The sequence below is a fragment of the Artemia franciscana genome, chromosome 12 (genome assembly GCF_032884065.1).
Source record: "Artemia franciscana chromosome 12, ASM3288406v1, whole genome shotgun sequence".
NCBI lineage: Eukaryota > Metazoa > Arthropoda > Branchiopoda > Anostraca > Artemiidae > Artemia > Artemia franciscana.
Genome location: NC_088874.1, coordinates 14,713,740 through 14,728,700, shown reverse-complemented (window position 1 = coordinate 14,728,700; position 14,961 = coordinate 14,713,740). Strand labels below are relative to the sequence as shown.

The following is a 14,961-nucleotide window of genomic DNA, read 5'->3' as shown; positions in this document are numbered from 1 at the left end:
TTTTCTCTCTACCACTCCACAAGTGTCTTAACTTTGACATGATGTTGGTTTAAATAGATCATTTGTTATTTCTATTTCAGTCATTCAAGAAATTTTACCTCACATCAAAATGCCACCTTTTTATAACAATACGGTATCTTAAAATGTTTGTGCATTTCGATCGATTTCGTTTTAAACTACATCCAAAAAATGATCAATAGTCCGGATGAATTTGTTCAGCACACAAAAGATCTTGTTCTTTTACGACAGTAGAACATTGCAAACAATTTCCCCTCTAATCCGAGTTGGGTTAGGATGTCAAACGTAAAATGTATACAGAAAATAAGACAATGTACAAACAATTTAAAGATATTTTTGGTTCCCACTTGAGAATCTAGAGTCTAGTAACTGAGCTTTTTTAATAACTTCTCTTCTTTTTGTAGCATCCAGGCTTGTGATCCCCAAATCTCTATCTCGATCAAAGGCTTTACGCTCCTTTTTGACTTTCGGACCTTCATCCTAAAATGTAAAACAAATTGACTTATCTCAAAAGTATAAGTATTACTTGTAGTCAAAACTTGCCGTAAACATTCAGTCACCCAAACAAAAATGATAATTGACATACCTGCATTAGGGGAAATAACAGAGGGACTCCCCTCAGTCAGGACCAAAGGGCCCAGTTCAGAAAATAAACAATCATGACCTAAAAATGTTTTTTTACCCACCTCCATTGAAAATATCTTCTGGAACTCTGTTCCACCCCCACTCCCATCCCTCTCCCTTCAAATATTATATCTATGCGGAGCTTTAAAAATAATTTTACCCTTTTATCGCTATTATACAAAAAAAAACGTTTCTAGGTGAGTTTTAAAGACTTTTTTCTTCTTAGATTGGCAAACAAAGATGATTAGGATTGCTATATTAATTCATGGACGTACTCTAGAGGTTTTTGACCACCGTTAACTACGTTCAATTTTACGCTTCCGGAGGTCAGATCAGACTTATAGCGCCGATACCCACCGACGTTATTTAAAAATCAACGAAATCTCAAGTTTCATTAACCATCGCTGGCTTGTACAAGTTCTACGTCGCCCAACGAACGCCTCATAAAACAGATACTCCTCATAAAAAAACAGATACCTCCTTGTTAGCTTGGCGTAGAAGACAAGGAGGGCAACTTAAGAATTCATGGTCGCTCGTTAGATAAGATCTAGAGCCTGCAGGAGAATCCCGTATATTCGGATACAAATGTGACAAGCAATGGCTAAAGTTCGCCAAAGAATTAGTACAAGACCGGTCATCGTGGGAGGCCCTCATTCAGAAAGTTCATTCGGATGCCGGGCGAGGCGGAAACCCATGGTCTCGCTGCAAGTACAAGTAATTAATTGCTACATAACTTGACAACAAGCAGCAAAGAGAGATAAAACAACAAAAAAATTAAAACTACAAACGAGACTGTGAATATTACATTACTTGAATATTATTTTTTTTAGTTACTATTACTATTGCGTTTTTTCTAGTTATTATATGTTACCTGATACAAGCATTCAAAACAGTCAGATTTTTCTTTAAAGAGAGGGATGTTACAATTCTTTATTATTGTGGATTTCCAGAAAACTATTTTTCTTTTTTATTAATTATTCGCTCCCAAACTTCTTTATACAACCCTATTCAGAAGAATAAAACAAGTGAAATGGCACAGACAAGAATGCTTCTACACGGTTGTCAAACCACCAGACACATGGCTGAAGGGCTTATTTGATAAAGTTGTTAGATCTCTTAAAAGAACGCACGTAAAAAAAAAAACTTGGGTAAAATAAGACCTGGCATATTCGAACTATCATTTAGTATAACTCTTTAGTATCATTTAATATATATTCTCACATTATCATTTAGTATATAAATAAATAGGTTCAGGAGTTTGAGAGCATTCATTTTTGCTAATAGCGTAGGGTCTTTCGGTTGTAGGGTGCTAATAGCGTAGGGTCTGCCAAGACATATTTTTGTCTGGATTGTCAGAAGTCCTATTATCACAAAAGTCGGCCGATATACTATTTTTAATTTTTCTGTTAATAATTTGTTTAATTTCGTTCTAATTTGTTTTTACCATTTACTGCCAGTTTTTATCGGCTTAATCTCTTTCTTTGCCAAAAAAAAAAGTTGATTTGAGGGTTTTTTTTTAATGTCCAAACAAAAACTGTAAGCTGACTTTGTCGAATTTCTCGAAAAATCAACCCACTTTCGGAGAATCTTTAGGTGTGCAAATAAGTTTTGAACTTATCTGCACATCTTTATTCAAGCGTAATATTCATAAATAAGATTACGCAGCTAAGTAGTATGACTTGTTTCTGTGCTAATAGTACCGATGGAGTTCAGGACTGCTAATATATCCTATTTTACTACTTTTTTTCTTGACACGAGGTCCTCTAGGCCCCGAAACAATGCCTAAAATTTTCAGGGTTTATTTCCAAGCTTGTGGTTTTGAATTTTCTGCCCATGTATTAAGTTTCTAAGAATTGTTACCAAACAACTTTTTAAACTTACAATTAGACAGCGGAAAAAGAACTATAACAAAATTAATATTACGATTGTCGTTACATGTAGATTCCACCAATTTTTACCATTCAGGGTATATGCCGAAAAGCCATTTCATTGAACAGTTCAACCTCTGAAAGTTGCATTATCAAAAATAGTCCAGAGTGTAAGAATTTTCTTCTGACAGTTTAAACTCCGGATACTTAAGCGAAAAGGCTTTAAAACATATGGATCACAAAACCATGGAGCCAGAACAAAAATTTCAAAAAGAAATGATGAAAGAGGGTATGTACTGATACGTAGCCTAGAGCTCCGAGCCATTTCTTCCCAGTCCAAGTCTTAGCACCCAGCCTTTTTTTTCTCCGATGAAACAACGTTAAAAAAAATTATAGGTAGTGACCTAGCATACTTAATGAGTAAACCAGACTCCTGGATGAATGTTATTAGAATTCAAAAAGAAAACCTAGTGACCTAGCATACTTAATGAGTAAACCAGACTCCTGGATGAATGTTATTAGAATTCAAAAAGAAAAGCAAGAGAACCCTTGGGTTGGAAGGACCTTACTACTAACAAATACAAGGTCAATGCATGGATTAATTCACAGAACCTTCTACTAACAAATGCATGGTTCATGCGCATGCACGAATCCGGATACCCAATGGATCATTACGCGTGAAGTTATAAAAATGATACCCCCTGAAAACGATTAAAATTCGATATCTTCGCCACCTTGCAGGGGGCCAAAAAAAATTTTGAATGTTAATTGGGTCATGGAAAAAATATTTACACAACTAATCGAGGGCAAACAAGCCATCTTAATCGGGCACTGGGAAGAACTTAAAATGTTTAATCTGTAAAATATTGAATATTTTAAAAAGAAGTAGGTTTTGTATGTGATCAAATTATAGGTCAAACCCCACACTTCTGACTTCAGTGGGCACTTGAAGAACCTACGGAATTTCACGTGCACCTATATTATATATTCGGTTCCTGCATGGGTATGGAGGCCGAAAAAGAGGTTTTGTTTGAAAAACGAATATTTTTGGCTATTAACTTCAGGCTATAATCCTTTCGGTTCAACCCTTAAATGTGTTTAATTTTAAAGAGCAGTTGTCTATCCGCTGTCCCAATCAGCCTAATTATTTTTGGCATAGATTCCAAATATAAATGATTGATGCTGTTAACTGAACTTTCAGTTTTCTTATTCTTCCTGAAAATGAGATTCGTGTCCCGCCCTGCGGACGAACCAGACAAAAATTTTATAGGATTTAAGACTCTGTGATGAAGAGTTTTTTGGGAAGGGTTTTTAATGAGTGCTTAATCTCCTTTGGCCAGCAAAGCTTACTTTATTCTAATTCCATATAAATTTCATCCAAGGTTTGAGTGCTTAGAAATTTTGATGGTGGTATTTTCCCAAAATATTTGATAAATCGAACCTGCCTCTTTTTTTCTGAGGATCCAGAATATGTAAAATTTTATAATGGTTACCCTTAAAAATTTCAATGATGCCCTTTTTCTTCAAGGATTGCGTTTGGGCATATTTGAAGCAAAGTATATTTAGCTAATCTCAGCCTCTTGCCCCAAGCTACAACTCATGATGTGAATCCTCCTCCTCCCATAAAAAGAGCCTGAAATTTACAACTTGATCTTCCAGCCTGTTCCCAAAATAGTGTGAATAATGTGTAGGGAAAGGGCTGTTATGTTAACTTAGTGTGTTAATGTAACTTAGTATGTTATGTTAACTTACTATGTTACTAACTGTAAAGGCTATTATGTAAACTTACCAACACAAAGTATCTTTTGACTTAACTCACTACTTAGCCGTGAATAAATTTAGATCTGGATGATATCGTGAATATATTTAGATATTTGGATTGCCCGGGGATGAAACATATTTAACCCCTTTCCAAAACGCACAGGGGGAAAATGGATTCTCCCTGCCCTTCTCAAGTCCTTTGCCTATACTATCTGAAAATCCAGCTCCACCTTCCAGTCGTACTTGAAATATTGAAAATATTTAATATGATATAATTTGCCATTACCCTCTCTCTCAGATCTTAGTTCAATATTCACTTGCCCTCCAAAGACTTTCTAAGACTTTCAACTTGATACCCCAAGTCATTCCAGACACACTGCAGTTACGCCATTTTGATACCTTGCCAACACGTAGTGTCTTTTCGTTTACCTTGTTTCTTAACATAGATTACAGATAAAGTCCCATAGGAACTTATAGTCCAAAAGCGTTTTGTGGATCAAAGATAGAATTCTTTAACCCCTTTTCCCTTCCCCCAGAACACTTAACTTGAAGTCTTCTTGCCCAATTCTTCTTCGTATTTTCTTCAACAGTACCTAAGAACTTCAGCTTCATGTATTAAGCTGTTCCCCAGATATAGCAGATATGACAAAGGCGGTTTATTAATAAAGAGTTTATTGGATTAAAGCCCAAATGTTTATTGCCAACACTACTAAATGGATAGTTGATCCATTTAGTAGTTAAGATGGTAGTGAGGGTAGGTAAATTTTCCTCTAGAATTGTTGTAAGTAGATTTGGAGTAAATCAAGGTCGCACAGTTTCCCCGAGATTTTCCCAACGTATCTGAATGATACATCTACATGAGAAAAGGCTAGTGCTTTTGATGTTTGTTGGGTGACTATCAGTATTGATTTTTGCTAGAGTATTAAAATCTTATCTTAATTTTAGAGAATCAGAAGCTTTGGATTTTATGAAAAGCGAAAAGGGGGAGATAGAGGAGCTGTGGATACATTTTAGAGCTAGATTGACTAGGAATGATATTGAACGGGCAATTTCTATTAAAAATAATGTTATGCCACTAAAGGAGAGAAAAAAGTACCTGGGAAGGGTAAGAAAGAAGAGTGGTTCTTACAGTTGTCCGATATGTTGAGATTGGGAGGAAATTTTTTGCATTTACTGGGGAAGTGTGAAGCGTTAAGGCATTTGGAGTTTTTTGGAAAGTAAGGCTTTGGGTGAAAAACTTTTTGGAGAAGGGGTTTATTAGTTTTAAGGTTCTTGTGCGGTCAAACAGTTCGTGGTAACAAACTGTAAGTAAGGACCGATGTGGCTTAATAGTAACAGTAACTCTAAAGAACGGAATTTTGATATCAATAGATATATATATAAAAAAAATCGGCTTATTATGTTGATTCAAAATATATAAGAGTCATTATATTTAGTGTTACGCATGAAAAGCTACGAGTCTGAGAAAATTTGGCTGATCTTCAAAAAAGGGGGAAATACACCCCAAAAGTGAAGAATTCTTAATAAAAATAAAACCACCAGATTCAGTGTATCTGAGAAACCTGATGCAGAAGTTTCAAGCTTCTATCTGCGAAAATTTTTAATTTTTTTGCCAGAAGAAATATCACGAATGCGTTTTTATTTGTTTGTTTGGTTTTTTTTCCTAGGGGTGACCGCATTGAACCAGTAGTCCTAGAATATCAAGAAAGGGCTCATTCAAACGGAAATTAAAAGTTCTAGTGGCCTTTGTAAGTGACCAAAAATATTGGAGGGCAACTGGCCCCCCTCCTACCCATCTTTTTTCCTAAGTCATACGGTCAAAATTCTGAGATAGCCAATTTGTTCAACATAGTTGAAGTGGCCAGTATTTATGTCTTTAAGGATAACATACCCTCCACAGACCCTGGGGAGAGGTTTGTAAGTTAGGAAATTTGCTCATTGTTTACGTATTGTATTTCTTATTGGGAAGCATTCAGAAATTTTCCTGGGAGGGGGATTTTCAGCAAGGAGGATTTTCTACTGGGATAGTTTTCTGTAGGGAGGGAAGATCGGGGGGAATATGAAGAAAATTTTACACTGAGGAATTTGCCAAGATTCCTATATAAAATTGTTTTATTTGTCTTACTTTCAGTTTGCCAACTCAATTTTACATGTGAAAATAATAAGGGGAATCGTGCGGCGGAAATATTTACCGGGTTGGATTTGTCTAGAGTATCTTTCCATAGGTGGGGGGATTTTTCACAGGAGAAAATCTTTATGGGGGAGTTCACCACGGGATAAATTCTCCAGAGGGAATTTTCCGCGGAAGATTCTTTCTAGTAGAAGGCAGGGGTATTTGTGAGAAGAATTTTCCACGGAGGGGGATTTTCGACACATTTTTAAACACAATCAAAAATTAGTCTTTTTCAAATAAAAGTGGGCTAAGAAAAAATTTTCAACCAGAACCATCCGCAAGAAATTTTCCAGGGGTAATTTTCAGCTAGAATGTAATTGTCTGGTTGAGACAATTTTTCTGAGGGAGGAGTGAATTTTTTGATGTAAGAACTTCACCTCGTGGTATTTTCCGTGAGGGGAAGGAATTTCCCAATGAATAGGAGCCAGATTTGCCTGCATTGCATGAGCGGACAACCCTATCATGCACATAATAAATAATTTTGGTTTTATACGGTGATATTTTTACGTTGGGAGGGTCGTTTCTGGAGGTGAACTTTCTAGAGGAAATTTTACACGAGGGAAAATTCTGCCAAAATGTATATTCAAAATCCGTTTTAATTGTTCATGCACGGTGATTTTCTAATAAATCTATTTGTGAAGAAACCCAAATTTGGATAATCCAGGACCATGTCTCTAGTGCTGTGGGGTTACGTTGATCCCAGGGGCATACCTATTAGGCCTTTCGATATTTCCGAACAGAAACTAGGACAAAAATCGCACCCAATACTATGGGACGTACCGGGGGCCTCTTCTCAAAACTTTATGAAAAAGTAGTGTATAAGAAAATATACGAGTACATGAATTCGCTTGGGTTTTTGTCAGATTCGCAGTTTGGTTTTAGAAAAGGTCATTCTACAGTGCATGCCGTTCATCACCTTTTAGATTGTGTAAATAGTGCGTTAGAAAATAATTTGATCCCTCTAACTATTTTTTTGATTTGAAGAAGGCGTTTGACACTGTGGATTTTGAAGTTCTACTGAAAAGACTGCGGAACCTTGGAATTAAAGATACAGCATTAAGTTGGTTTCGGTCTTATCTGTGTGGAAGATCAATGAAGGTGGTGATGAGTGATATATCTAGTGCAGCTATGCCTATAAATTGTGGTGTTCCCCAAGGATCAGTCCTTGGCCCGTTACTCTTCTTGGTATATGTGGATACTCTTCGATTTTATCTAAATGATTCAGTTTTAACCTCTTTCGCCGATGATACAGCTATCACAGTGTTTGCCCGGACTTCAAAAGAGGTTGTGCAAAAAGCGAACCACGTCCTTAGTCGGCTTCATGTTTTTACAGCTCTTAGCTCACTTTCAGTAAATCCAAGAAAAACAAATTTTATGGTGTTTAGTAGAACTGGTGTACCTGAACTTCTTGAAAATGTGCTTTATAACGGTGTTGGCATAACACAGGTTTTTTTTGTAAATATCTCGAATTTTATATTGATTGTAATTTGTCTTGGAAGAAGCATGGTGAAATAGTGTCGGCAAAAGCAGCTAGAGGATTGGGAGTGATGAGGAGGCTGAAAAAAGTGTTCCCGGTAGCAGTTGTCAAATTGTTATACAGTGCTATTGTGCACCCCTACATCACGTACGGTTGTTCTGTTTGGGCAAGCAATTTCGTGATGAATTATAAAAGAACTCAAATAATACAAAACAAAGCACTGCGTCTGATAGGAGAATTTCAAAACTGTCAGAATACTGCGGAGTGTTTTAGAAAGAACGATATTTTGAACATAGGCGAGCTACGCGATTACCAGCTAGCAATTTTTGTTTTTCAAAGTGTAAATAAGGTAAGCCCTGAGTACTTCCATGATTTTTTTAAAACTAACTCGTTTTATCACCCTTATTTTACCCGAAATTCGGAGGATTTGACTCACGAGAGAAGAAATACAACGAGAGCAGGATTTGTTCTCAGGAACATAGGTGTCAGCGTCTGGAATAACCTTCGAGAATTGGTCAGAGCGGCAGTAAGTCTGGCATCATTCAAGAGAATGGTAAAATTCCATTTTTTAAAAAGGAGAGAAGTGTGATAAGAGGAAAGAGTATTTATTTATTTAGTATTTAATATTAATTATTTAGTTACCACCCCCCCAAGGATTTTTTTTTCTTCAAAATCATTTGAGGAAATGATTTAGCAGATCATGGTGGTTAGAATTGCGGCCACAGTCAGGACTCTTCTGTCTTAAGAGTGGCCGTTAATGGTAAATTCTTTGTTTAATTTATACGTTTTGGATGAAAATAAAAAATGTCTTTGTCTATGTCTATGACTAACTGTAAAGGCTATTATGTTAACTTACCAACACAAAGTATCTTTTGATTTAAATTACTACTTAGCCGTGAATAAATTTAGATCTGGATGATATCGTGAATATATTTAGATATTTGGATTGCCCGGGGATGAAACATATTTGACCCCTTTCCAAAACGCACAGGGGGAAAATGGATTCTCCCTGCCCTTCTCAAGTCCTTTGCCTATACTATCTGAAAATCCAGCTCCACCTTCCAGTCGGACTTGAAATATTGAAAATATTTAATATGATATAATTTGCCATTGCCCTCTCTCTCAGATCTTAGTTCAACATTCACTTACCCTCCAAAGACTTTCTAAGACTTTCAACTTGATACCCCAAGTCATTCCAGACACACTGCAGTTACGCCATTTTGATACCTTGCCAACACGTAGTGTCTTTTCGTTTACCTTGTTTCTTAACATAGATTACAGATAAAGTCCCATAGGAACTTATAGTCCAAAAGCGTTTTGTGGAACAAAGATAGAATTTTAACCCCTTTTCCCTTCCCCCAAAACACTTAACTTGAAGTCTTCTTGCCCAATTCTCCTTCGTCTTTTCTCCAACAGTACCTAAGAACTTCAGCTTCATGTATTAAGCTGTTCCCCAGATATAGCAGATATGACAAAGGTGGTTTATTAATAAAGAGTTTATTGGATTAAAGCCCAAATGTTTATTGCCAAAACTACTAAATGAATAGTTGATCCATTTAGTAGTTAAGATGGTAGTGAGGGTAGGTAAATTTCCCTCTAGAATTGTTGTAAGTAGACTTGGAGTAAATCAAGGTCGCACAGTTTCCCCGAGATTTTCCCAAACGTATCTGAATGATACATCTACATGAGAAAAGGCTAGTGCTTTTGATGTTTGTCGGTTTTTTTTTTTTTTTTTTTTTTTTTTTTTTTTTTTTTTTTTTACTGACTATCAGTATTGTATTTTTTTATTTTTGCTAGAGTATTAAAATCTTATCTTAATTTTAGAGAATCAGAAGCTTTGGATTTTATGAAAAGCGAAAAGGGGGAGATAGAGGAGCTGTGGATACATTTTAGAGCTAGATTGACTAGGAATGATATTGAACGGGCAATTTCTATTAAAAATAATGTTATGCCACTAAAGGAGAGAAAAAAGTACCTGGGAAGGGTAAGAAAGAAGAGTGGTTCTTACAGTTGTCCGATATGTTGAGATTGGGAGGAAATTTTTTGCATTTACTGGGGAAGTGTGAAGCGTTAAGGCATTTGGAGTTTTTTGGAAAGTAAGGCTTTGGGTGAAAAACTTTTTGGAGAAGGGGTTTATTAGTTTTAAGGTTCTTGTGCGGTCAAACAGTTCGTGGTAACAAACTGTAAGTAAGGACCGATGTGGCTTAATAGTAACAGTAACTCTAAAGAACGGAATTTTGATATCAATAGATATATATATAAAAAAATCGGCTTATTATGTTGATTCAAAATATATAAGAGTCATTATGTTTAGTGTTACGCATGAAAAGCTACGAGTCTGAGAAAATTTGGCTGATCTTCAAAAAAGGGGGAAATACACCCCAAAAGTAAAGAATTCTTAATAAAAATAAAACCACCAGATTCAGTGTATCTGAGAAACCTGATGCAGAAGTTTCAAGCTTCTATCTGCGAAAATTTTTAATTTTTTTGCCAGAAGAAATATCACGAATGCGTTTTTATTTGTTTGTTTGGTTTTTTTTCCTAGGGGTGACCGCATTGAACCAGTAGTCCTAGAATATCAAGAAAGGGCTCATTCAAACGGAAATTAAAAGTTCTAGTGGCCTTTGTAAGTGACCAAAAATATTGGAGGGCAACTGGCCCCCCTCCTACCCATCTTTTTTCCTAAGTCATACGGTCAAAATTCTGAGATAGCCAATTTGTTCAACATAGTTGAAGTGGCCAGTATTTATGTCTTTAAGGATAACATACCCTCCACAGACCCTGGGGAGAGGTTTGTAAGTTAGGAAATTTGCTCATTGTTTACGTATTGTATTTCTTATTGGGAAGCATACAGAAATTTTCCTGGGAGGGGGATTTTCAGCAAGGAGGATTTTCTACTGGGATAGTTTTCTGTAGGGAGGGAAGATCGGGGGGAATATGAAGAAAATTTTACACTGAGGAATTTGCCAAGATTCCTATATAAAATTGTTTTATTTGTCTTACTTTCAGTTTGCCAACTCAATTTTACATGTGAAAATAATAAGGGGAATCGTGCGGCGGAAATATTTACCGGGTTGGATTTGTCTAGAGTATCTTTCCATAGGTGGGGGGATTTTTCACAGGAGAAAATCTTCATGGGGGAGTTCACCACGGGATAAATTCTCCAGAGGGAATTTTCCGCGGAAGATTCTTTCTAGTAGAAGGCAGGGGTATTTGTGAGAAGAATTTTCCACGGAGGGGGATTTTCGACACATTTTTAAACACAATCAAAAATTAGTCTTTTTCAAATAAAAGTGGGCTAAGAAAAAATTTTCAACCAGAACCATCCGCAAGAAATTTTCCAGAGGTAATTTTCAGCTAGAATGTAATTGTCTGGTTGAGAGAATTTTTCTGAGGGAGGAGTGAATTTTATGATGTAAGAACTTCACCTCGTGGTATTTTCCGTGAGGGGAAGGAATTTCCCAATGAATAGGAGCCAGATTTGCCTGCATTGCATGAGCGGACAACCCTATCATGCACATAATAAATAATTTTGGTTTTATACGGTGATATTTTTACGTTGGGAGGGTCGTTTCTGGAGGTGAACTTTCTAGAGGAAATTTTACACGAGGGAAAATTCTGCCAAAATTTATATTCAAAATCCGTTTTAATTGTTCATGCACGGTGATTTTCTAATAAATCTATTTGTGAAGAAACCCAAATTTGGATAATCCAGGACCATGTCTCTAGTGCTGTGGGGTTACGTTGATCCCAGGGGCATACCTATTAGGCCTTTCGATATTTCCGAACAGAAACTGGGACAAAAATCGCACCCAATACCATGGGACGTACCGGGGGCCGGTTAGAAGAAAAACGTAATGAGGAAGGCTGGTTTTGCTCAAAAAACTTTCGACAATTATAAGGCATTAAAAGATTCAATTTCTAATCAAAAAAGTCCCCCTCCCCTATAGTCTCTTTGACCAACCTACCTTAAGAAGCGGCCGGCATAGACCACTCCTTCTATAGGAGGTGATTGGAATTACATATATATATATATATATATATATATATATATATATATATATATATATATATATATATATATATATATATATATATATATATATATATATATATATATATATATATATATATATATATATATATATATATATATATATATATATATATCATGAAAAGAGAAATCACCAATGCAACAGCACAAACACAAGTGTTGTGGCTACCACAGAATATCCATGGCATCCCCGTGTCAGGTATCACCCCCAAAATACATGCCTATGAAAAAAAAGGGAAATGTAAAACAATCAAGTAACACCAAAACAAGCTTATCCTGTTAATATATCCCTCTTTTTAGCAACAAAAGGTAAACTAAATATGATAAATTTTACCAAATCACAAATATTAACACATTGCAAAAAACCAGAATGAACTAACCAATTATAGAATTCATCTTTACCATGTGGCTATTTTTTTAAAAATCCGCTGTATTAGAAACACAATTCAAAATAAATGGCGCTGCGTCATCATTTCTCGAACCTCCGAAATTAGTTGAAAATTTCTTTAAGTATTTCCAGATAATTCTTTTGATATTTATTTAAAAGTTCGTTATAATGAAAACTAAATTTTTTAAATTGCCAAGTTAATTTATTTGCAGAAAAACCTCTTGATATCAATTTTTGGCTTAAGATTTTACATCTATTTTTAAAATCAATATAATTACTACAAATTCTTGCATAACGAAGTAACTGAGAAAAACGCCGAATATGTAATATTTGAGTGTATATTACTTTCAGGGAATGGGAAACTAATCACTTCAAAATCAAAATCATCCGTTTTATTATACATTTTAAAACTTAATTTATTATTATCACAAATATTAATATTTAAATCTAAGAAATGATCTTCATGACCAGCGCCATGACTAGGTTCAAGAGTAAGCTCTGATGGATATATATTTTTAGAAATATCAATGAAATCCTTACAATTTAAGACCAAAATATCATCTAAATATCTTTTATTATTTGACAAAACATGTTTTAAATTATTTGGATTATTCTTATCCATCATATATTTATATTCTAGTTGACTTAAAAACAAGACAGCTATAAATGGGCTGGCATTTCCCCCCATGGGAATTCCCACGATTTGCTTGTATAAATCACCACCAATTCTTATATAAATATTGTATAAAACAAATTCTAATAACTCAAAAATCATATCCAAGCTGTAACATCTCAAGTTAACTGTAGTATTAAAGCAATTTGTCCATATAGCTTTTTTATTATAATTGTCTATCTTTAAAAACCTTTTACTAGATCAGAGGAAAGATTTCTTGAAAACAGTTTTTAAATTATCTAACACTACATTAAGTGATAAATTAGTATACATTGTCGCAAAATCGAAAGACTCAATTCTTTTAGCTGAAACCATTGTTAAAGAATCTATCACCTGCAGTGAATTATTAACACTCCAATATGGATTAAAATTCGAAAATTTTTTAATACCAGAACAATAGGTTTTAAGTTTATTTACAATTTCCTTTAAAATTAAAGAGAGGTCAGTAGCAGCAATGCGGGTTGGACATTTAGCTGCTACAGCAATAAACCGTGGTTTAGGGGGATTCTTATGAAATTTTACAGTCCAATATAGGAAAGGGAACTTTTTATCATTGTCATTTATTTTAATATTAAAATTTTTAAAAAGTATTTCTTCAGTCTTTTCAATTAAATTCTCATCCTCTAAATTTACCTTTTCGTAAACATTAGTTGAGCATAACTCCCTTTTTAAGATATCACAATACAGCTTCTGACAAATTATGGCAAAATTATTATTAGCTATATCCACTGGCACAATTACAAATTCATTCTGTAGATTAGCAATTGCTTGTTTAATCTTTGCATTATAAAATAATGATTTAGTGTTACTATTTTTTAAGTTAGAATATATTTTATTTCTTATTCTACTGATAATTAAATTCTTCCAACTTTGAAAACTCTCTTTATTTTTATTCTCTCTCTTACACCACTTATCAATAAATAAATCAAAATCATTTTCCAAGCCATCAAGAACACTCGATGGTTTCAGATGATGAGAAAGACGGAAATTAGCCCCTTTATTCATTATAATTTGAAGATCATCTTGCTTTATTATTGACAAGTCCCCTGTTATAACATGTTTGTAAGTAGGATTTACAAATGGGCCAAGTTGCTTACAATTACAAACCGGTTTCCAATTTATATCACTATCTAATCTTTTAAGTATTAAATTATGATTAAAAATAATTTGCCCAATAGTTTTTGAAAATTTATAAGTTAAAACTGGACTATCATTATAATTCAAATTACTAGGAAGGGCCTGTTTCACATGCCGCTGATTTAAAATTTCTGGTAAATTAATATCTTCAATCTGCTTACAAGTAAAATTAATAGGTAAATATAATCTGTTATCCTTATTACCAATCTTATCAAACTTTTTCTTTTTTGAAATAAATTTCGTTTTAGTTAGAATGCAAATTGTATCACATATTACTTTAAAATTATATTCAAGAGCTGTATTATTCTTAACAACCCAGAAAAGTTTGATTAAATTCCTCTTGGATAAATTATTTAGACATTTTATTACAGAAATCATACCCCTAGATTCAAGTAGCTGGCATAGATCTATGGAAAGCATATGTAAATCTAATTCATTTTTTCTATTATTTTTCCTATGTCCTCTCGATCATTTTTTACGTTTAGTAGGACAAGTAAAAGAAGGATGGTCCATAAAACCATCAATACATTTAGCAACAACCTGAGACATGTCACCATATTTTGCTACACGATCATTTAGCCCAAAAGGATAAGCTGTACCAAGAGTATGGATCCAGAAATCCTCCTGTTTACGTAGTCTATTATTCTTCTCTTCTTTATTTAAATTTTCTAACTCTAAATTTTCTAAAATTGTGACAGTTATACCTGATATGGAACATTTACCATTATTACAATGTTGAACTAGATAGTTATTAGTTTTTTCATTATTAACTGTTGTCTTGTGTCCAG

General features: G+C 34.5%; 1 protein-coding gene across 1 annotated transcript in view; it reads right to left on the bottom strand.

The window, feature by feature from the left end:
- Positions 1–297: 297 nt before the first annotated feature.
- Positions 298–14,961, bottom strand: part of LOC136033729 (GPALPP motifs-containing protein 1-like) — a 30,491-nt gene continuing 15,827 nt past the window's right edge. The window contains exon 5 of the mRNA XM_065714620.1: positions 298–498. Within this exon, the coding sequence (XP_065570692.1) occupies positions 343–498 (156 nt within the window). The 3' untranslated portion in view covers positions 298–342. The remainder of the gene's footprint in view (positions 499–14,961) is intronic.